Genomic DNA, 23,666 nt, shown 5'->3' on the forward strand with positions numbered 1-23,666 from the left:
TTGCTATTAAACGGACAATAAGACTTTAGGAAAATTCAAAATTATTTAGATATTATTTTTAAAGGTTAATTTTAAGTGTTGAAGATTTAAAAATATGTCGAAAAAAATCTGAAAGATTTAAAACAATTTTTTCGGATTAATTTTTTTTTTATTTGTAGAAGTTTCATGTAGTTTTGAAAAGAATCGAAAATAATTAAAATCTTTAGAAGATTCCGAAAAATTTAAAACGAAATGTACATATTTGATGATTTAGAACAAAAAAATGAGAAGCCTTTCAAGAATTTTTAAAGGTTTTAGGAGAACAATAAAATTGTCTCAAGATTCCTGTTAACATTTTTAATGATTTCTTTATTCTGAAGAAGGGATTTTAAACGAAAATCGAATCAAAATTACAAAAAAATGCTATTATGCTTAATAAACATTTTAAACTATTCAAACAATTCCAAGTTATTTTTAAACTTGTGAAAAATTCCATTTTTTCAATGTAGATTGTTGAAGATTTTGAAACAGGAAGTTGGATTAAAATTACGGAAGGTTTCAAGAGAATACAATTTTTTTCTTTAGATTCCCAGAAAAATGTCAAATGATTTTTCTAAAAGATTTCAAAGTATTTCCAACAAAATTTCGAAAAATAATCTAGGAGTCTTGAAGGCAACTTTGTTTGTCTTTAAAATATTTTAAGGAAAATTGGAAAAATTTCAAAAGACATTTAGATCGTTGAGATATATTAAAAATATTTTAAAAAAATGAAAATTTCATAATCATAAAAATTTGGAGAAAAATGTAGATTTTTTACAATTTTGTAAAAGAGCAGGTTTTTATGAAATTGGAAAGGTTTTTAGAAAGTCAAAGAATATTCTCTAGATTATTAGGAAAATTTAAAGTTATGTTCTGGAAGATTTTAGGACAATTTATTTTTATTTTGCAGAATTACACATAGTCAACAAAATTTAATCAATGTTACTGAATTCATTTCAAAAAATTTGTTTTCATCATAACTATTTTCATGATATTTAGCCTAAGATTTAAGAGGGAAAGGGAATTTTAATTATACTTGTTTTTAAATTGAACATGAACTAAAGTTATTTCAAGCTACAAAATAAACGTTGTTAAAAATGATTTATACAATCAAGGAAAATATTTTATTGTTAATTATAACTGGTTTTTTTAAAAAAGAACTTGAGGTGAACTTTTAAAATAAATATTTTATAATTTTCATTATTTATTTAATAGTAGTTTTTACAGTTTAATGTTTTTCTCTCTCACTTTAGGTAAAAGTTTCAATTATTATTCAATCAAATGATGTAGGGCTTATTTTATTCCTGATAAAAAATTTCATTTAGGGATTACAAAATCTTTATTTTTGTAAACAATAGGTTTTTATAAATAATTAAAAAAAAATAAAAACTGCCAATGAGATTTTCAGAAAATCTTTTAAGGTATAAAATAAGCGATACAGCATTAGAATTAAATAAGAATTGCAACTTTTACCTACAGAGAAAAAAGAAAACATTAAACTCTAAATTGTTATTGTCAAATAAAGAAAACCCGAAATATTTTTATCAAAAGTTCCCCTCGAGTTATTTTCCAAAATTAGTTATAATTAACATTAGCATATTTTCCTCCATTTTATAAATCATTTTAACAAGGTTCATTTTTTGAACTTGAAAGAACATATGATATTATTAAACAAGGAAGCACATTGTGTTAATTAAAACACATAATTTGTTTATTAAAATATTTGGAAATCCAAAATAAATTAAAATTAATAAATCAAATAAATATTATGTTATATGTATTGTATAATATAATAAAAATTGTTATAAAATTTAGACCATTTTCTTTTCGGACATTTAAAAACTACACAAATAATTATGTTTAATATGATTGCGCACGAATAATGATTTTTTGTGGTTAGTAGAAATGCATTGGGGTTGACATGGAGAATTATTTTTGATTCAGGATGGTAATAAAAAATCTGAAAGATTATTATCTTTTACCTAGAACTATTAGAAAATTATTTTCATTTGAAAAACATTTTTTTTTAAAACACTTTCGCCGTGCAATATTTGAATACTAGGCCAACTGCATAGCTGGCGCCGCCACACGGCCAAGTATAACACGAACAAAAAACACATATAAATTCACTTTTTTTAGGTTAGTGTGGTCACGAACGTGGAGTGAACCTTGTTTGAATTTGGCGCGCACGGCCATATTGCTTTGCTTTTCACTCGACCGACAAGTAGCCAATCACGCGAATTATTAAAAGTAAAACAGGAGTTATTTCGAAACGACTATCTGGTTAGATAAGCGGGACCACCAAAAACGTGGTGGAACGCGCGACAGGATAATCTGTACTTAACTATGGCATTACATTTATCCCGCTGTCAGTTAACCACGGATTTAACTGAGGTTGGTGGAACCGGCGCGTAGAATCGTAAATACTTCGTTTAAATTATTTAAAATAATTTCAAGTTTGAAATTAATTTTAAATATTTGCAAAACATCTAAATAACTTGATTTTTTCTAAAAATAATAAGTGTTCAAATGTGATTTTTACACCAAATATTAACAATTTAATTTTTACATTAAACGTCTTTTGAATAGAACAATTCAAATTGTAACATTCTAACTGGTAAAGCTCTTTCAAATTTGAACTATTCAAGGCTTCCTATTAAAAAAATTCAGTTTCAATTTTTTTTTTAAATACTTTGAATTTATTATTACATATTTTAAATGAATAATCAGATATTGTTTAATATTAGATGATTATTCTTTTTCTTAATTAAAAAATTTCAAATTGAATGGTTTAAAAATGGAATATTTTAGACTGAAACACTATTTGAAGTTTAATAAGAGCCTTTAATTATGAATCTATTATTTAGAATTTATATTAAAATTGAAAATAGTTTATGAAGTTTCAATCGGACATTTACATTTGTATTACTAAGACGCTTTTAATTTGTAATTGTTTTAATTCTTCAAAACTGAATTTTAAAATTCTTTAGATAAAAAATGAAAACCTAAAATGGAACCTTTTTAAAGTAAAAGATTGTCAAATTGCGCATTGTTTAAAAACGGTTGAAATCAAACCTATTTCAAAATTTTAAACAATTCCTAAAAAAATATAAAGGATGAAAAATTTATTTTAAGTTGCATTATATCATCACGTGTATATGACATTTGTAATATTCCAAGTGACTGGACAAATTTTTTTTCTAAAGATTTGTAAAATTCGTGGTCAAAAATAAATTCACTATTATTTCCCAGTTATTATTCCAGAAGGCTTCCTTTTTATCATACGATTTTAAATATATTTTTAATTTAAAATAAAACTAATGTTTTTAAGTAACCAGAGGTTAACGATACAACTTTACAAAAATATTAAAATATTTATGCAAGTTTATTTGACTGAATTTTATTTTCCGGTCAACATTTTATTTAATAAATTATAAAGTATTATTTAAATTATAGAAAGTTAATACTAAATACTATTTTGAAGAAAATTAAGAAGGATGAAAAAAGAAATCCAAAATCCGATTGCAACATTGCCACGGACAATGAACATAGAAAGCCAAAGAGAATCAAAACCTTCGTTGATACAATATTCTTTGAGTCAATGTTTGCACAATTAAAAATATCACCTTATTTACAAGAAAATATCTTTAATATTTAATTTTGTTTTTATATTTCAACAAATAATTTATTAAAAATGAATAAAAAGTAACTATACAAGTGCAAGTCAAATCCAGAGTGCTGTATTTCCATTTTTATTTTTTGTATCAACTCAATAACATTTTTCTTTCAATTTTCACAGTATCCTGAGTACAGGTTCCTATAATCTTTGAGAGGAAGTTTTGGAAAATTTTCTCGTGTTATAAAAGGTTCGTGCTATATCAAAAAACATTAAAGTAACGGTTTCAAAAAATCTATTTTTTTGGCTTAAATGGAAGCTTGTCATCCCAAAAAAATTCTGTGAAAGTTTAGAGAGTCACAGGTGCATTCTTTAACTCCTAAAAGGCGCCCCGCGCTAGCCTGCCGATGCTGCCTTTTTTCAACATGTAAATCTCTAAACGCGTTTTTCTCGGTTTCATATTTTTCATAACTGCCCGGAAGATAACTCAAAAAGTATTTGACCGATTGAGTTTTCCTGGCATACAAATATAGTTGAAATGATTGTCTTTTGTGTGAACCTCACTGAACTGGAAAAAATTGGTTAAACAGTTATTTTTTAAACAATTTCATGCAAATTTTTGGGTAAAAATAAATTTTTTTTAATGGATGCTATTTTGTTAAAAATGATTTTTTAAAACTTTTTTTGGTTCACACTGAAGCTATGAATATAAACTTCAAGAAACATTTTTGTTTTTTCATTTCAGACGAATCTGTGAGAAACTAGAGTACGGGCAATTTCACATGTCCCGGCTGAACTTGTTCAACATTTGCCCTTATATAATTAAAAATGTTATGCATATTTATGTCTGATAATAATTTATTTCTTAGTTCAAAAGGCCTAAATAAACCATAAGAGTTTTGGAAAGATTCGTTATATTCTTTATCCCCGAGAAATCCCAAAATATACCCTTTTATTTTTGAGGTGTTACATGGGTCGTCCTCCTTAAAACTAATTTAAAATAGAAAGAAAACAATCGGCAGTTATTCATAATAGTAAAGTTAATACCTACAAAAAATATTTTCTGCGCAAAAAATGTTCTGTACATAAAATATTATGTCTAATATTTTTCCTACACAAAATAAATATACATTTTCAACAAAAAATTCGAATTTTAAAGAAAATAGGTAAGTTTTCAATACGAGATGAATTGTCAACCAAAATCAACATTTTACAAAAAAAAAAAAAATAAAGACTTGAATTTTCAACAAAAACGTTGGTTATTTTTCAACCAACTAGTAAAACTTTTTACCAAACTGTGTAGTTCACTTAAATCGTAAAATACGAATTTCCAACGAAAAAGACGAATTTTCTACACACAAAAAATGCATTTTCAAACCGAAAATATCATCTTTTCACACAAATTTTTGTTTAAAATAATAAGATAAATGAATTAACGAACTGCATGAATTTCTAATAAAAATAGATGGATTCTCAACAAATGTATCATAGTAGTTGATATTATTTCAACCAAAAAAGACTTTAATTTAAAATCAATCACAGTTGATTAAAAAAAAAAAAAAACGAATTTACAAGAAAATAGCTGAATTCTCAACCAAATCTAGTTAATTTCTATAAAAATAGTTAAATTTTAAACCAACAAATGTTAACACTTTTGACCAAAAGAGATTAATTTTGGAACGATAAAAGTCGAATTTTTAAACAAGAAAGAACAAATTTCCACTGAATTGTTTCATTTTCAAGCCAAGAAGACGAATTTTCTACAAAACAGTGTTATTTTATAAACGAACATAGTAGTTGAATTTTTAAGAAAATGCGTGAATTTTCAATCAAAATAGATGAATTCTCAACGAAAAATATAATACAACAATTTCCAAAGAAAGCAGAACAATTAATAAAATAATTTTTTGCGAATATAAGTCGCCTTTTTGAAATCTTTGGGAATATTTGTAAGCGTTTGTACAGTCTTTGAAATCCTTACATTTTTTTAAATTTTTGTGAAATCTTTTGGAATGTTCTCAAAATTGAAACTTTTTGAAATTGTTTAAAATATCTGAAATCTGGTTTTTTGAAATATTTTCGAAATCTTTGAAATTCTTATGAATCTGAGATCTTTTGTAAACATTTAGAATCATTAAAATATTTAAATTCTATGTGAAATCTGTTTGAAATGTTAAAAATTCTTTCAAATATTATGAAAGCTTTGAAATCTTCAGAATTAATTTGTAACCTTTTGAAGTCTGGTGTAAACTCAAAAACTGAGAGGTCAACCCCTCGAAAAGTCCGTTGTATAGCCATGGTTCATTACAATTCTGTAATTGAAGTAACATCGTAATTTGCAACTAATAATTTTTATAAGTTGTAAATTCAATATCACAAAAAGCATATACTTTAACAGTCTTTATTGGCGAAAAAATAAGAAAACTTATGAGATTATTCACAATATTAAAGTCTGTTCATTGCAACCTATAAAATAATTAGTACATTCTACCAAAAGAAACCTTAAATCTATTTATTTATATCTTGATAAATAAAAAATTTTTCAGTTCAAGATTTCTTCTAAACAAGGTGTTTTTTTCATAACAGACTAACAGATTTAAATCAATTTTTATATTTCAATCAAATAAATGTTTTAAAGCAACAAAAAACTCAAATTCAAGGTTTTCAAGGTCGCTGATACCCAGACCAGGTTCCTTGGAATTATAAATTCGATAACAAGGTCATTTGATTTTTAAACAAAAAAGGCGAATGCATAAAAAAATGTAATAGTTAATATTTCAACCAGAAAACATTAATTCTCAACGAAAAACGTATAATATTTGAAATTTCGACTAAAAAATATTTTAATTTTAAATAATTAGAAACAGATTAATCTATTTACATTATTTTTACCATATTATAATTCCATCACCATTCAGCATCAAACATTTTTTCAATAAACAAATTGATCTCCAAAACTTAGAAATGCTATTCCTTCAAAACGGAAAACTAAAATTAAACGTTTGGAAAGGAACTTTTACGGAGCATATATTACTAGTCGAAAAAAATATCTTTGTGTGTCATTGTTTTCATGTCATCCTTTTGTGATGGAACAGTAAACACAGAGTTACACATAATCGAAAATACCTAGACAGAATTACTGCGCGTATTTTTCTACGTTTAACTGTTTTGTGCATTATGCTCGCGAAAAAAAGTACATAAATAAAGCACTGTCTTGTGAATTCTACTGTCATCTAAACACAACATCATTATAGTTCGTGCACCATAAATAAAAGTACAAATATTTTATTCTTTTTAATTTATCTATTAATTCCATTATCATAACGTAAACGTTACTCTGGGAACAGTCTGCTTGCCTACATCCTGGACGACCTAGACGCAAAATGCGACGTTCTGCATTAAAATGATTCATCAATCTTAAAAGCAAAAAATGTAGTTGACAACTAATTAACATGAAATTTAAATGCTGTCGCGACACAATCTCGTATTTTGCTGCTAATTGAGGACGCGTTCTAAAATATTTCAAGAGAGCAGAAGACAAAAAAAGCACTGCGTACGTACCTCGGCGAACTTGCCGTCGGTGAAGTATTTCAGGAGAGAGCTTTTTCCAACTGTGCTGTCGCCAATCAGTATCAGGCGAAATTGATAATCAAAAATTGGTTCCACCATTTTAAAGGATTCTCAAAAATACGGGAGTCAACAAACACGCGTGAGATTTCAAAAAGTCAGCATTTTCGAATGCGTAATTCTGAATTGCGAGATTTCGAATGATCTCAGCTGACCATGGATATGCGTACATAGTACATATTAATCGCCACCACGCCAACACAGACGTAAATACTATAGAAAGGAAGTGACAAAGATCACTGAGAATGAAAGACGCACTACTGACAAGACATGACAAGACAACTAGGGTCTAGACTCTAGAGATACGGGTGGTTAGTTATATAGGTTTGTATAACTTGAGAGAGGCTTTGTAAGGCTATGAGAAATTCAGGCAGAATAGCAGCCAATTTCAGGGGGTTGTAAAGTTTCACGAAATTTTGGCTAAATGCAAAGTTTCATGAAACATTGGAAATGTTTCAAACTTTCAAGTATTAGTGCGGGAAAATTATAAATAATAAAAAATGCATTGGATATAACCAGGCCAGGCACTATAACCTCAAAATTGAAGTTCCTCGTTTGACTTCATACATAAATACTAGAATTACATCTTTATGATCTTTATCAAGTACTTAGGGCCTATTCCTGTTTTAAATTGAGACTGTATTCATAGTGAAAAATGTGCTTATTTCAATATTTGTTGTGCTTTTTGTGTAAAACAATTTTTTTTGGATTCGAAACCCGAGCATGAAAAAAATCGTTTCACACAAAATGTGTTGAAATTAGCCCATTTTCAACTCCTAAGACAGCCCCTAACTTCAGGCCCTAAATAAAGAAAGGCCTGTTTCAAAGCCCTTCTTTGTCTTAAAGCTGCGATTGGCTGATAGAACGGGGTAAAAAAATGGCGAAATCTGTGGAACACTCAAAATTTGCACTAAGATTTCATAATTTCAGATTAATGAAAAAAAGGTACATTGAAAAAATAATCTTCTGCTACCCGTAAGGGATTTCGCAGTGGCAGGATTCCCGCTTGATATCTGTTTTTTGACAAAAAGATGTATTAATCTAAATTAATCTAATATTGAATCTTTTATTAATACGACGTCATTATACTGTCTTAGTGGAAAATTAACTTTATTTTCTAAGAAAAATATCAAGCTTTCTAAGATAAGAGTTTTTAAATTATTAAAAATAAATCAAATTTTTTATTTACTGATCGCAGGCACCTTTTTCTTGTTTCTCACCTAAATTCGATCAATAATAATGTCTAAGTGTTTTTTGTAGAAATGGACGGTTGAAATACTTTGTAAAAAATTAATTTTTTTTATGAATATTTATTTTTTTAGCTTGGAAATTTCACAATGTAGTTAAAAGTTTGTTTCTTTTTCTTGACTGAAAAATCTTTCTTAGTTGCAAAGTTTTAATTTGGATTTGAAAATTATGAGCATTATTATTTTTTTTTAAATGCAACTGTTTGATTTATTTATTTATTTATTTTTTTTTTAATTCAGCCATTTTGTTGAAAACTTGTATTTTGTAATGAATTGTTTGAGTTTCTGGTTATTTAAAATAGAAATATTTTGTTGGTTGAAATTTCAAATATTATACATTTTTCCTTAAGAATTAATATTTTCTCATTGAAATATTAACTATTACATTTTTTCTTGAGAATACACCTTTTTTGTTTGAAAATCAAACTACTGGCTATAAGTTAAACTACTTTGATAAACAGTAATTTTTTGTGGTGGTCCGCAGTTCATTTGTTTGGTTAAAAATGTTACTATTTTATTAGAAACCCGTTTTTTTTGTTGAAAATCAATTTCTTTTACTGAAAATTTAACTAATTCAGGTAAAGATTCACCATATAAGTTGAAAATTTATCTCTTCGGTCCATAATGGAACTTTTTTTTGGTGGAAAATTAGTCTTTTCTGGTAACAAATTAATCATTTTGACAGAAAATTCATCTCTCTTTTGGTAGATTTTTTTGCATTTTGAATCAGTATAATTTTTTTTACTGATTATGATTGAGGATTCAACCATTTTGTTAAAAACTCGTCTTTTTGGTAGAAAATAATTATTTTGCTTAATAAATTAAGCTTTTGTATGAAAATTCAACAATTTTGTTATTAAAAATGCATAAAAATGCATTAAATTGCATTAATTATTAATTTTATAATTAAATTGCATTAAGATGCAATATTTTCACTTGAAACGTTAGAAATTTAAAGCGATTCAAATTTAATTTAATATATTGCAAAACTTTTAAACGTTTCTAAATCTAAACTTTGGTTACAATAAAAGCTTTTATTGTTTTATGAAACCTATCTGCTGAAACTTTCAATGTTTCGAATTTAGAGGGATTAAGGCAAATTTGCCTGCGCACTTTGCTGCGCATCTAGCAGACGACATATATAGCAATCAGATGTTTTTATTATTTCACCATATGGTGATGATGTTTTTCAATTTTCGGGCAAAGTGAGTTCTATTTTTCAAACTGTTCACGACTTTTCGCAGGGTAATCGTGTCCGTACTTTTTCCCAAAGTTTATAACAGCACTTGTCTATACTTTATTCAATTTTTCCTACGTTAGAGAGTCGTCTTGTATTTTAAATCGAATTCCCAGGTATGTCCTCTCGTCGGAACATGAAGATGTTTTTCAACCTCCAGTTAGAAACTGAATCTTTTTTATTCTGTGTTCGAATCTATTTAAAATCTTAGGCTATTTTCGATGTTTACAATTTAGACAATATCATTTTCAAAACGTGGCTTATGACCAAAGTGATTTTGTTACTAAAATTGAGTAAACGCATATTTTTTATAATATAATGGAAGAGGAACTTTTGATTGAAGAAATCCGGTCTTTACAAAAGCTTTTGCTTGAAAAAGAAACTCGCCTTGCAGACCTGAAACGTGAAAAACAAATATTGCAAGCAAATGGTTTAAACAATGAAGAGATTGCCAGATACAGTAGGCAAATTCTTTTACCTGAAATTAGTGTGAAAGGTTCGTAAATTTTAATGCTGCGTAATAATTTAATTAGGGATAATTATGCCTTTTCCTGGTTTGAATGAAAACTCTATTATTGGAAATGAAAAATTGGCTAATTTCAATAGTTTTTGTGAACCACGTTTTCTTGGGATTCTAACCCGAGCATCAAAAACGAAAATGTTGTACACAAAAACTATTGAAATTAGCTCATTTTTCACTCGATACAGATTTTATTCAAAACAGAAATAGCTCCCATAATTATTTGAAAAATATTCACAATTCTTGTATTTATCGAGTAAAATGAGGAACTTCAATTTTGCGTTTAGGTATATTTGGTTTCAATGCCCTTAATATACTCACGACACGGGAAGAAATTTCAAGAGATTTATTCACGAAAACGCGTGATTTTAGAGCTGCAATTTTTACGTGATTTTAAAGTCTCGGACTCCGCGATCTGAAAGCATAGAATTCAAGACCTGAGAAAAGGGGGCGTGGCTTAATGCCTGAAATTTTGATACCTATGCTTTAAAATCTCCTGAAATTTTTCTCCATGTAGAGTAAACAAAAAAATTTTCTTCGAATTTTCATACATATTGCTCTGAAAATTTCTCGAATCCTCAAGGAAATAATTCCTTTTTTTTTTGTTTAAAAAAAAAAAAAGATTTTTAGAGGTGACGCTAGGCCCATGAAGTTTAACACGTATTTCCCATAAGAAAAAATACGTTTTTGTGCATTTTATCCAGAATCGTGAATACTAGGTGACTCAAGTTGAAACTCAACATTTCTTGTCGCAATTAGCCATATAATACGAATAAAATATTTCTTTTTAAATATCACCCTCGTAAGTCTGTTGTGTAGGGTCCCAAAAAAAACCCATAAGTGAACAAATGGGTTTTAGGAGTTATTGGCGCTAATTATGATTTTTTTGTGGTTTTTATAATGCAGATTGTTTCTGATACATAAAATACTACTTTATACTGATAATTATATGTTTAAATAAATTTTTTAAACAATTTATTATTAATTGAGCAATTTTCTCTTAGAATAGAGATAGACTATCGTGGTTTCTTAAAAAATTGTCCACGTTTTGTCCAATTTTCAATTAGAGTGAGATAATTATTAATGTTAACAAATATAATTTTTAAAACAATTTATACTTAAATTTCTTAGAATTTGGTCATTATTATTGAAATTTTACAAACATAATTGTTTAAACAATTTATTATTGTTCATAATTAACTTTCCTTACATAATTCTTAGATAGTTGCAGTTTTTTTCTGAATTTTTAAACTTTTTTACAACTTTTTACTTAAAGCGGGTTAATAATTATTATATAATTAATATATAATTGATATAATGTAATTAATTTAATATGATCCATATAGAAATTTAATGAATATTTCAAATATCTGTTTTATTTCAGAAAAATATATTCCCAAAAAAGAAAGAGATAGTTTAAAATATGATTCTCTTTAATGTTTATTTATTATCGGTGATATTATTTTATTATGTGGTTATTATTTATTAATCTGCATTCATTATTACTTCACTAAGTGAAAAGTGGATCAAGGATTACAAATTGCAGAGAAACCCGCAACAATCCGGCAACAATCATATAGATGAAGATATTTATAAACAACAATAATTTGTCTAAACAATTTTTTTTGCTAAATTCAATTAAATATTAAATCACTCCGAGTGAAAAATAAACAAATAGTTTTAAAATTTCAGAAAAACCGAAACTTTCTACCATTAAACAAAGAGAATATTATTAACCATTATAATAATAAGTGTTTAAACAATTTTTTTTAGCATGAATGAATTATTACTGCATTCTAATTGAAAAGTGAACAAAAAGATCAAAATTTAAAAAAACAGCATCTATCTTGTATTATTATAGAAGAAGATAGCTGCAAATAACGATAATTTGTTTAAATAATTATTTTTGATCAACTTAATTAAATATTTATTCACTTAAAGTGAAAATTGGACATAAATTTCAGAAATAAACGCAATTTCTAGCATTATTCAAGGATAATATTATTAAAAATAATAAATTGTTCAAACCATTATTTTTGTTAACATTAATTAACGATTGCCAACTTTAATTAAAAATTGGACAAAAAATGGAAAATTGGTGAAAAAACGCAAAAAAATTATGATTAGTTAAAAAAAAAAACGCGCAAAACACCTTTTTCACTCATGAGGTCTTTTGGGACCCTGTAAAACCGACTTGTGGGACTGCCGTTCAAAAAGTAATATATATTTTATTCATATTCTATGGCTAATTGCAAAGAGAAAAGTCGAGTTTCAGTTCAATTTAGCTAATATTGACGATTCTCAATAGAATTTACAACACATTTTTTTCTAATGAGAATGACGTTTTAAACTTTATGGGGGTTTGCGCAACATTTTTTTGTGTAGATTTGAACAAATTTGGGGACTATATGCATACAAATTCAACAAATAAATTTCCAATGTATTCATTGTCCACCCTAATATTCACGACTGGCTTCGATTAAATTCAAACGAAAAGTATTTGCACATTCAGTTTCTCCTTTGCACATATTTCGAGGTTGCCCCTTGGGGGTTTTAAGCCAAGAAAGAAAAAAACGTACTGCGAGTTTTTGTGAAAAATGATTTTTTCGTTTTGAGAGATTAATAGCAGTTCATAGTTCGGAATTGTTACCCTTCTGGAAATCTGTAAAACTATGTATACCCATAGTAATTGTTTATTTTGTGTATTTTACCAATTTTTCCAAAAAAGAAAAGAAACTATAAAAATCGACTAAAATAGCATTTAGTTTAATGAACTTTAGCATTTTTTCTTTTAAATATTTGTCTCTAGATCAATAACAATATAAAGAACATGTTCCTTGCGAATATTAACGTTGCTGAGGTTCAAAGTAAAGAACTTTTTTTCATGCCTGAAATTGAAGAAACATAATTTTTAACGATAAACAATCTCATTTTTTTTAACCACTGAACTAGAACTAGAAGAAACCTATTTTTAGTAGACTTTTATCGAGTTTTTCTTATTTTTTACAAAATAATTAGTTAAAATACACAATATAAACATCTGGTAAGGGTATATTTGTATTGATTTCAGGAATTGAAACAATTTGGAACTATGAAATTATTTTCATTTTTGGCGTCGTTGTCGAAAAAAATAAGATTTTTAATTATTAAAAATGAGTTTTCTTCCATTTTGGAGATAAAACATGTTTTTAAAAATAAAATTTAGTTTGTTAAACTAAATGCTATGTTAGTCGATTTTTCTATTTTTTTTTCTATTTTTTGGGGGAAATTGTTTAAAATACACAAAATAAGAATCTAGTGATAGTATATTTTTATAGATTTCAAAAAGGGAAACAAGTTTAAAGTACGAAATGCTATTCGTATTTTGTGTCGTTTTTGAGAAAAATAATATTTTTAATCGTTAAGGTAGTTGTCATGCCAAAAGTCAGATATCTAAAAAAATAGTTTTTCATTCCAAATAAAAAACATTATTTTGTATGAAAAATATTAAAATTCACAAAAAAAATATTAATTTTAACAATGTTTTTCGCAGTTGAATTGTTTCTGATCGTAGCTTCTTACTAATTTTTAAAAAATCATTACATTTCAATAAAATTTTAAACAAATAATTATTTTTTAAGATTATTTAGTTATTTTTAAAATTGGGAACAGAGTCATAGAGAGTGGTTTCCCGAAAAAAATAAGCCGTAATTTATTAAAATGCAATCATTTTTCAAAAATTGGTAAGAAGGGAGGGTCAGAAACAATGCAATTGCAAAAAAACATGCTTCAAATGAATGTTTTTTTTTGTGAATTTTAATATTTTTCATAAAAAATAATGTTTTAAATTTTGAATAACATCAGTTATAATATTTTTATTCATGAAATCATAGAAAAACTATTTTTTCAGATATCTGACTTTTGGCATAACTACCTTAAAAGTGAAAAAAAAGTTTTTCTCAAAAACGCGTAGTACGATTTTTTCTTTTTTTGGCTTAAAATAACAGAGGAGCATTCCCGAAACACGTTCAGATGAGAAACTGTATTTGAAAGCTCTTTCAGGTTGTATTTAGTCGGGACTAGCCTTGTATGAATTTATGAGTCGAAATATTTAATTATAATTCTCTCTGCAGGGCAAGTCCGTTTGAAAAATGCATCAGTTCTCATCGTGGGAGCTGGAGGTCTTGGTTGTCCATCAGCATTATATTTAGCAGGAGCGGGAATCGGACATATTGGAATAGTTGATTATGATGATATCGAAATTAACAACCTCCACAGACAAATATTATTTTCATCAGCAGATATTGGCACACCAAAAGTAGAGGCGGTAAAAGTCGCCCTGAAAAGGTGAATTTTTTGAAGTAGCAATTTAAAAGTTTCATTAAATTACAAGGTGGATTTGGATTGTCGTCAACCCAAAAAATCTGTCCACGTTCGATTTCAACAGTTTTTAAATAATTAGTTGAATTGTAATGTTTTTCAATTATGCTATAATTTACCTTACAATGCGTAATTCAAAATTTTTTACCTCAACAAATTTTCGATTCAAAATTTTTATTTCTAAGCTTACATTTTTTATTTTTAAAAATTTTAAATGTTCTCTTATAGACTTGAACAAATAAAAAATAAAATCCTTTGATGTTAAAAACTTTGGATAAAAAACATTTTTATCAATAAATAAATAATTTTTTTAAATTTATCTGTACATTAAGTAATAAAAAGTCAACAAAACCGATTTGACAAAACCATTTTAAACCAGTTCAAAATTTAAGAATTTTAATATTTTAACGTTAAAACTTAAACGGTTTCAATTTGAAAGTCTTCGTCATTAAACAAATGTGAAAGTGTGACTGAAAGTTTATAAACTATTTTCAACTTAAAAATAACTTCATAATAATATATTCTTAATTAAAGGATTTTATTAAATTTAAAATATTGTTTCAGTCTAAAATATTCAATTTTTAACCCATTCAATTTGAAATTTTTAATTTAAAAAAAAGATTAATTATTGAATATTTAGCAATATTTGCATTTTTATTTAAGACAAGTAAATTGAAACCAAATGTTTAAAAGTAAAGAATGTTTAACTGATTTTTTTGACATAGAAAACCTGGAATTGTTAAAATTTCGAAGAGTCTTTAAACTTTGAACGTTATAATTTTTATTTTTGTATTTGAAAAATGCTTCATTTGTAAGTGACATTTTTAAATTTCGATGTATAATTTACAAATAAACATTTGTAGAAAAAATTTCAGTAATTTTAAGAGATATTTAGAAGTTAAAAAGATTAAAAATTATCAAGCTAATTTTAGAAAGTATTCTAAAAATCTTCTAGAATCTTTTTTGAAAATTTTGTTTAAATCTTTGAAAAACTTTTTAAATATTCTCTTAAAATAATTTTTCAAAATGGAAAGTTATTTTTAATTTTCACAGGAATCTTAAAAAAAAGGTTTTTATTCTTTTGAAGCCTTTAACCATTCTTGAAACGAATCTAATTTTTTTGTTTAAAATCTGCGAAAATCTACATTTTGTTTTATATTAGGCTATAATTTTAATTTTTACATTAGGTTTGAATCTTTTCAAAACTTCTACATATCTCTTAAAATTATTCGACTTTCGCCTACAACTAATAAATGTTCAATTGTTATTTATACATCCAAATTGTGAAGAAATTTTCTAAAATTTGCAGGATTTTCTGAAAATTGTAGACAAAATTCAATTTATTTTGACAGATATTTAGAAGTTCAGTTAAAATTTTTTCAATTTTTCAATATTTGATGTTTCCAGCTTAAAATTCCTTAAAAACATAATTTTGAGAATTTGAAAGTTCATTGATTGATTTTTTAATTTAGAACATTGACAATGGTAACGTGGATTTATATTTTTTTATTTTGAAAAATGTTAGTACCTTCAATTTTATACGCGCAAATTATTGAGCATTTGAATACACAAAATTTTAATTCAAAACTTTTTAATTTCATTAAAAAAATTTAACAACTCCACTTTGAGTAATTTCATTTTCAGCTCAGTTTTTATTACCTCAAGTGGAAAATTGTTTAGCTTTAGTTTTCCATGTTTTAAATTTCATTTACCCTGAAAAATTTTTTCGAACCGGGAAAAAACCGGGAAATGGCCGGGCATTTATTTCGTCGATTAAAACGGCCACTCTGTACTTTGTAAAAAAAATTAATTTTGTATATTAAAGATTCGTAATTACGGTTGAGAATTCAACTATTTGATTTTAAATAAATTTTTATGTTAAAAATTCTACTTCTTTTGTAGGAAATTCATCTTTTTGGCGTGCAAATTCAACAATTTGGTAGAAAGTGAAACTATTTGGTTTAAAATTAGATTTTTTAGTTAGAAAACCATATTTTTGGGTTAAAAATTCATTTTATTTGTAGAGAATCCATCTTTTCGGCTTTAAAATGAAATAATTGTGTAGAAAATTTAATAAATTTCTTGGAAATTAATTTTTTTAAAATATTTTTTAAATCTGAAAATGTTACTGTTCAAGGTTCGGTTAAAACTTTATCCAGCTTATATTTGAAAAGTTGGAAATTTGTCTTTTTTTATAGAACGTTAATATTCTTGGCCAAAAATGTTTTTTTTTTTTTTATTGAAAATTAGTTTTTTTTTCAAGGTTATTTTTTTATCAAGAGTTTTTATCTGAAAATTACCTATTCTATTTTTGGTTGAAACTTTACACTGTATATTGTAGAAAATACAAATTCAACTATTAGATAGAAAATTAATGTATTTTGTTGAAAAGTCGTCCTTTTAGGTAGAAAATTATTAATCAAAAGTCCAATGTTTTCTAAAACATTCATATATTCAAATTTCAAATATTTGATTGAATTTTAATCTTTTTTTTATAAATTCCACTATATTCTTGAAACGTGATATTTTTATGCTAAAAATTCAACTATTTGATTAGAAATTTAAATATTTTGTTAAAAGATGATTTATTTTTGGAAAACTTAACTTTTTTGTTAAATTTACAATTATGGTGGAAAATTCAACTATATTGTTGAAAATTCATTCTTTTGGATTAAAAATTTATCTTTCTTGGTTGAAAAGTGCTTTTTTGTTTAAATTTCAGCTGTCTTCGAAAAAATTCTTCTTTTTGGCTTGAAAATTGTACCATTTGGTTAAATCTTTTACTATTTTTTGGAAAACTCGTCTCTTTTATTGAAAAGTTAATATATATGGTTGTCAGTGCAACTGTTTGGTTGAAAGTTATTTTTTTAATTCGTCACTTTGTATTGAAAATTCACCTCTTTGAGAAGATAATCGTTTTTGGTTCAAAATTCAACTATTTTGTTGAAAGTGCAATGTATTTCGACTTGAAATCTTTGGAATTTAAAGTGTTTCCTATTGATTTCAATATTTTATCTACATTAATTTTATTTATAAGAATTTACAAACGTCAAATCCGGTTTTCGCCAACGGCTACGTTGCTTTCGGGGGAAGGAGAAGGTCGAAAAAGGCCCAAAATTGCTGACGTAGTTTATGTATTGCCTAAGAACGCTAAGAAAAATGTGAAAAGCGGGAATTTTACAGGACATTTATTCGTACGGGACATGCACGGGATTCATTTTCGAAGCGAGAAATTTCCATATACTAAAGTTGAAGTTTATAAAATGCTTTATGATTGTTGTGACTGAAAGAGTCTAAAATAAATTTAGAAGTAAACATTTTTTTTGCATTATAAATATTGCTCTTCTAGGTGCAAAGTTTTTTTATACTAAAAAGAAAAATTTATAACGGTCAGGGAAAATAAAAAATTGGCCAGGGAAAAGACAAGCAGTTTCGAAATTGGGATAACTGATATTGTTTCGTAGTGTAAATTTTTTAAGTCGGAAACGTTCGAAATCTAATAATTTCAAATTCAGTGATTAAAAAATAAACAAATTTATATTTCTTTAATTATTATCGATCTATTTTAAATTTATTACCATTCCAAAATTGATTATTTCAAACTAAAAGCGAATTTCAACTTTATTAAGAGGTTTCAAAGATTTTCGAATTTCAGAAAAATTCAAAGGAATTTGAAAAGGTATCCAGGATATGAATTATATTTGAAAGATTTCTAGGGATTTCTAAGAATTTTAAGGGATTTCATCACGTTTAAGGGATTCGTAGGTTTTCAAGAAAAAATATAATATTTTAAGCGCTTTTGAAGATCTCGAAGGATTGAAAAAGATTGCGGATTCTTCCAGGAATTTTTAGAGGGTCGCAACAGATTTCAGGGGTTCTAAAGTATGTTTCTACAAATATTATAAATATTTGAAAATGCATGACACTATTTTGGAATATCACAAATAGGCCCGAGGCCTGAGATATATAAAACAGGTTAGGACTTGTATCTGATTATCTGCTTTTAAAATATGTTTTAGACATAACAGCAGTGTAAAAGTTACTCCCTACAAAATGCAAATTAAAAGTGACAATGCCTTGAACATTATAAAGGACTTTGATGTCGTATTGGATGCCACTGATAACGTAGCTACACGATACTTATTGAATGATGCTTGTGTCATTAGTGGAAAACCTCTGATCTCTGGATCAGCTTTAAAATTTGAAGGACAACTTACAGTTTACAATTACGACGGGCCTTGCTACAGATGCATATTTCCAAAACCACCACCTCCTCAAGCTGTAACAAATTGTAGCGATGGTGGTATTCTCGGGACAGGTATAATGACTTTTCATTACAATTAAATCTCATTTGAAATATAAAATCTCATTTAGATTAAATAGGGTGGCGATTCGGTGGACGATTTCAAATTCCCGATTTTCCGGTTCAAGTTTTTCTATTTTCCTGGTCAACTAAAAGTAACATATTCATACTTTTCGCTAAGCGTAATAATTTTTTTCAATTCTTGACGTCCATTCTTAACATCCTTTTACACAGCAGAGCAAAAAATTGCAAAATAAATCAATTTTGAACTAAAATATCAATTTTAAACAAAAAATGAAATAGTTTAACTTTTAGTTGAAAGAATTAATTTTAAAAAAAAACAGGTTTTAAAGAAAATAGTTCCGTTTGACCATAAAACTTATGAATGTTTAACTAAAATGATGAACCTTTTACTAGAGTAATTGCATTTTTGACCAAAATGATGAATTTTCAACCAAGAAGATTAATTTAAACAAAAAAAGATAAATTTTTAAATAAAAAAGAAAAATTTTAAACCAAAAAATAAATAATTAAGTCTTTAGTCAAAAAATGAATATTCGACCAAAGAATAGAACTTTTATCAAAAATAATGGAACATTCAACTGGAATAATTGTTACATTTTCAGTTTAAAAAACAAAAAAATTTTAAACCAAAGAGTAAACAAATTTTCGAGAAAAAAGTAAAATATTCGACAACGATCATTTCTTTCCACTCAAAGAAAAAACGAAGTTTTTAATCAAATATTTCATATTGCAAACATAAAAATGAATTTTTTATTAAAATGATGAATCCTAAACAAAAAATATATTAATAACGCAATAGATTAACTTTCAACCAAGTAATTTTATTTGCAATATAAAAGATGAATTTTTTAACTAAAATGATAAATATTTAACTGAAATACTTGAATTTTGTATAATATGTTGTAAAATGGCTAAATTTTTTGTTAAAAACCTTATTCTTAATAAAAAATAGATTTTAAGCAAAATAGTTTAATTTCCTACTAGAATAGTTCATTTTCTAGTTAAAAAAATGATTTTCAGGAAAGTAGTTAATTTTTCAACCAGAGATGAATTTTCAATTAAAATTATTATTCTTCAACCAAAAAAATATATTCTAACAAAAGAGTTGAACTTTCAACCAAGTAATTTTATTTACAATTTAAAAGATGAATTTTCAACTAAATTGATAAATATTAAGCTGGAATACTTGAATTTTCCACCGAAAAGAAGAATTTTTAAACAAGAAGATTAACTTGAAAAGAAAAAGATCATTTTCTATTAAAAAATCGTTTTTTTCAACAATATATGGATTTCCATGAAGTAATTGAATTTTCAATTAAAAAATACAAATTTTCATTCAAATTGTTGAACTTTGACCAAGAAATGATCAATTTTCATCCACAAAAGATACATATATTCAGCCAAAAATGATATGGTTAACTTTTCTGTTAAAAATCTAATTCTTAAAAAACAGCAAAAAACAGATTTTAAACAAAATCGTCTAATTTTTTACTGGAATAGTTAAATTTTTAGTTAAAAAATTGATTTTCAACAAAGTAGTTACATTTTCAACGAGAGATTAATTTTCAATTAAAATGATGAATCTTTAACCAAAAAAATAATTTGTAAAAAAAGAGTTAAACCGAACAGAAGAATTTTTAAAGAAGAGCATTATGTTACAAAAAAAAAGATAATTTTTTATTTAAAGAAATCGATTTTTCAACACAATATGTGGATTTTTAAGAAAATTGCAGATGAATTTCTAATTAAAATGATGAATTTTCAACAGCAACAAATAATCATTTTTAACCAAAGAGTTCAACTTTTAACCAAATATTTTAGTTTTTGACTAACGAAAGATAAATTCGCAACGAACAATGTAATAAAATATTCTATTATAAATCAGTAATATTTCTTCTTTGAAATAATTCTGCTCTAAAAACTCCTTGCAGTACTTTCTTTATCTAAAATTTGTGAGAGGGAACTTTCAAATCGTGACAAATTCTGACTTGTAACAGGGATTCTTCTAAATTCCTTTGTTCTAAATCCGAATAAAAATTCTGCTAAAAAATTCCGTTCCATGTCAAAAATTCCCTGTTGGAAGTCAAAATAAATTAGGAGTGAGTAAAACTTGATAAATCCATTTTTTTAAATTGAGGAAATGATTGTCTATATGTTTGAAATATCAATTCTTAAAGATTTTAAATACTTCAAAATTCTCTTTAAAATACTGTAACACTTTGGTTTTCAGTCGTGGGAGTGATAGGTGTCCTACAAGCGCAGGAGGCGATAAAAATAATTCTGAATTTACCAGGAGTTCTTTCTGGTCGACTTTTATTGTTTGACGGATTAGAAACTACATTCAGAAATATTCGCTTACGTCTCAAAAATCCAGATTGTCTTTACTGCGGACAAAGCGCTAAGAAATGCGAATTGATAGACTACGAACAATTTTGTGGAGCGCAAGCAGTAGATAAAAATCCTGATTTAAAAGTTTTGAAAAACTACGAAAGAATAACAGTAGATAAATATAATGAAATAGCATGTGAAAAGTCTCATGTTTTGATAGATGTTCGCTCTCCCGAAGAGTTTGAAATTTGTCGACTCAAAAAGTCGATTAACATTCCAATCAGTGACATTGACAAAGAAAGCAGTCTCGACACGATTAAAAGTGAGATTTATAAAACTGGATCTGATGTTCCGAATGGTTCGTACTTATTTTACTTTAACGAATAAATAAAATTAAGAATTTATTTAAACAAAAATTAAAATACTAAAATTTCTTGCAGTTTTCGTTCTGTGTCGGAGGGGAAATGATTCGCAAAAGGCAGTGCGAATTTTGCAAAATGTGCTACCTGATCAATTAGAAATTAAAGATATCGTCGGTGGTCTTCATGCCTGGGCGACAAAAATTGACCTGCGGTTCCCAGTGTACTAACCAGAAAACAAAACTTTCCTTTTGTATAGTTTGTATATTTTCTCTATACTTTTTGGGCTACCTCTGAGTTTAAACTCAAGTTTTTATATGTATTGTTAACATATTTTGCTTATAAATAAACTCTTTTCTATTTCACATATATTAATTTTCTCTATAACTATTGACCGATCTATGTCACCCTATTTCACAATGAAATGACACATCGGACTATGATTGCACAAATTTCATGAATTACATATAATATTTTAGTTTTCTTCATCAGGATAGATACTAGTTTCGGGATGTTTGTAATGAAGGTCAGAAAGATTTCGCATTTTTTCGGCTGCTTGTTCAGGAGTTAAATCGCGTTGAGGCTGAGCTAAAAGTTCATATCCAGCTATATGTTTTTTTATGTTTGCTGATCGTAGCAACGGTGGAAGATAAATTCCATGAAAGGTCCAGTAACTGCAATCTTTATTCGAATCTGGCCCAGTTGGTGCACCTGAAATTGATAAGAAAAAGATTATATTCAATTTTTAGAACAATTCTTGAAACGAAATGATGTAGAAAGTAAAATCTAAAGAGCAGGCGTTATTACCATGCCACCCCATTGAATATGGAAATGAACATTTGAAGAGATTGTCGTATTTAGTGCAGAGTTTTTTCATGACAATTGCAAGCGATTCTTGCTGGGTTTTGGTCAAATTTTGCATTCTCTGAACTTGCTTCTTTGGCAGGACCATGGTTTCGAAGGGCCAGACTGCCCAAAATGGCACAACTACGAGCCAATCTCGATTATCTATTACGATTCGTTCCTTTGGAAATAAAATTATTGTAAAAGTTAAAGATTGATTTAATTTCCATCTTTTAATTTCGCCTACAATATTTTTTCTACCTAGAAATTATTCGAACCTTTTTCAAAAGTTCCTTCTGCATATAATCGACAAGAAGAGGGTTTCCTTTTTTACGATAGTAATCAGAGAGTAACCTGTCCTTGGCTCGGGCTTCATTCGGTAAATAGGAACTTGCCCAAATTTGACAGTGTGGATGAGCATTGCTGCATCCCATTAGGGCTCCTCTATTCTCGAATATTTGAACCCAGGTCCACTTCCTCCCCAAATCCAACATCTCGTTAATCCACCTTATAAATCAAAGTAAACAATCTTGAATTTAGACTCTACCCTTTTAACTAACAATAAGTAGGACCTTGAAAACCTGGAATTCTCCTTGAATTATTTCAACCTTGAGAACCTGGAAATCTCAGAATTTTTCATGACAACCTTGAATTTTCTATTCTTTTCTGATAAGCGTTTAGTATTTCCATATTTAAAATGTGTTACAGAATTTTAAAGTACATATTTTTGGTGCTATACAGCTTAAAAATTATAAACATTATTAGTTTTTCAAAAGCCTTCACAAAGATTTCAGAAGGATTTCAAACATTTCAAATGAATGAAAAGGAATGCACAAATGCATTTACATCAGATTTCAAATATTTCTAAAGGTGTCAAAAGATTTTTGAAGATTTTAAAGATTTCTGAAGGTTTCTAAATATTTGAGAAGATTTCACAAAGATTCAAAAGATTTCACAAAGGCGAGTACATCATATTTCAAAGATTTTAAACGATTTGAAAGTATTTCAGGAGATTTCACAAAGATTTTAGAAAGATTTAAAAAAAGGCATTTAAATCACATATCAAAAATTTCAAAGATTTCGAAAGATTTTTAAAATCTCACAAATATCTTAAGGATTCCAAAGATTTAACGAAGGCATGCACCTCATATTTTAAAGATTTCTAAAGATTTCAAAAGATTTCAA

The 23,666-nt window shown here is 26.8% G+C and overlaps 3 protein-coding genes across 5 annotated transcripts in view; 1 reads left to right on the top strand and 2 right to left on the bottom strand.

Moving 5' to 3' along the window:
- Positions 1-7,603, bottom strand: part of LOC117170345 (ras-related protein Rab-39B) — a 21,923-nt gene extending 14,320 nt beyond the window's left edge. The window contains exon 1 of the mRNA XM_033357085.1: positions 7,196-7,603. Within this exon, the coding sequence (XP_033212976.1) occupies positions 7,196-7,303 (108 nt within the window). The 5' untranslated portion in view covers positions 7,304-7,603. The remainder of the gene's footprint in view (positions 1-7,195) is intronic.
- Positions 7,604-9,690: 2,087 nt separating this feature from the next.
- LOC117170342 (adenylyltransferase and sulfurtransferase MOCS3) lies at positions 9,691-22,007 on the top strand. Of its 2 annotated transcripts, none has more exons than XM_033357080.1 (6): positions 9,691-9,861; positions 9,957-10,241; positions 14,378-14,591; positions 18,644-18,942; positions 21,182-21,637; positions 21,720-22,007. In XM_033357080.1, exons 2-6 carry the CDS (start codon positions 10,064-10,066, stop codon positions 21,866-21,868), a joined length of 1,296 nt encoding a protein of 431 aa, XP_033212971.1. In that variant the 5' UTR covers positions 9,691-9,861; positions 9,957-10,063; the 3' UTR covers positions 21,869-22,007. The 2 variants fall into 2 exon arrangements, with proteins under 2 accessions (XP_033212971.1, XP_033212972.1); XM_033357081.1 differs by having other exon boundaries at positions 9,982-10,241.
- The window catches only part of LOC117170344 (probable galactose-1-phosphate uridylyltransferase), a 10,580-nt gene continuing 8,161 nt past the window's right edge, over positions 21,248-23,666 (bottom strand). For both annotated transcript variants that reach the window (XM_033357082.1, XM_033357083.1), the window contains exons 5-7: positions 22,760-22,988; positions 22,446-22,662; positions 21,248-22,349 (exon numbers count right to left, since the gene is read on the bottom strand). In XM_033357082.1, the coding sequence (XP_033212973.1) occupies positions 22,114-22,349; positions 22,446-22,662; positions 22,760-22,988 (682 nt within the window). In that variant the 3' untranslated portion in view covers positions 21,248-22,113. The remainder of the gene's footprint in view (positions 22,350-22,445; positions 22,663-22,759; positions 22,989-23,666) is intronic.

The sequence above is a fragment of the Belonocnema kinseyi genome, chromosome 3 (assembly GCF_010883055.1).
Source record: "Belonocnema kinseyi isolate 2016_QV_RU_SX_M_011 chromosome 3, B_treatae_v1, whole genome shotgun sequence".
In the NCBI taxonomy this organism is placed as follows: domain Eukaryota; kingdom Metazoa; phylum Arthropoda; class Insecta; order Hymenoptera; family Cynipidae; genus Belonocnema; species Belonocnema kinseyi.

What these genes read in the sequence shown, in the direction of transcription:
- LOC117170342 (XM_033357080.1), top strand. Translation starts at nt 10,064, where the DNA reads ATGGAAGAGGAACTTTTGATTGAAGAAATCCGGTCTTTACAAAAGCTT. An exon ending in ACCTGAAATTAGTGTGAAAG is followed by an intron (nt 10,242 to 14,377) that starts GTTCGTAAATTT and finishes TTCTCTCTGCAG; the next exon opens with GGCAAGTCCGTTTGAAAAAT. An exon ending in GTAAAAGTCGCCCTGAAAAG is followed by an intron (nt 14,592 to 18,643) that starts GTGAATTTTTTG and finishes AATATGTTTTAG; the next exon opens with ACATAACAGCAGTGTAAAAG.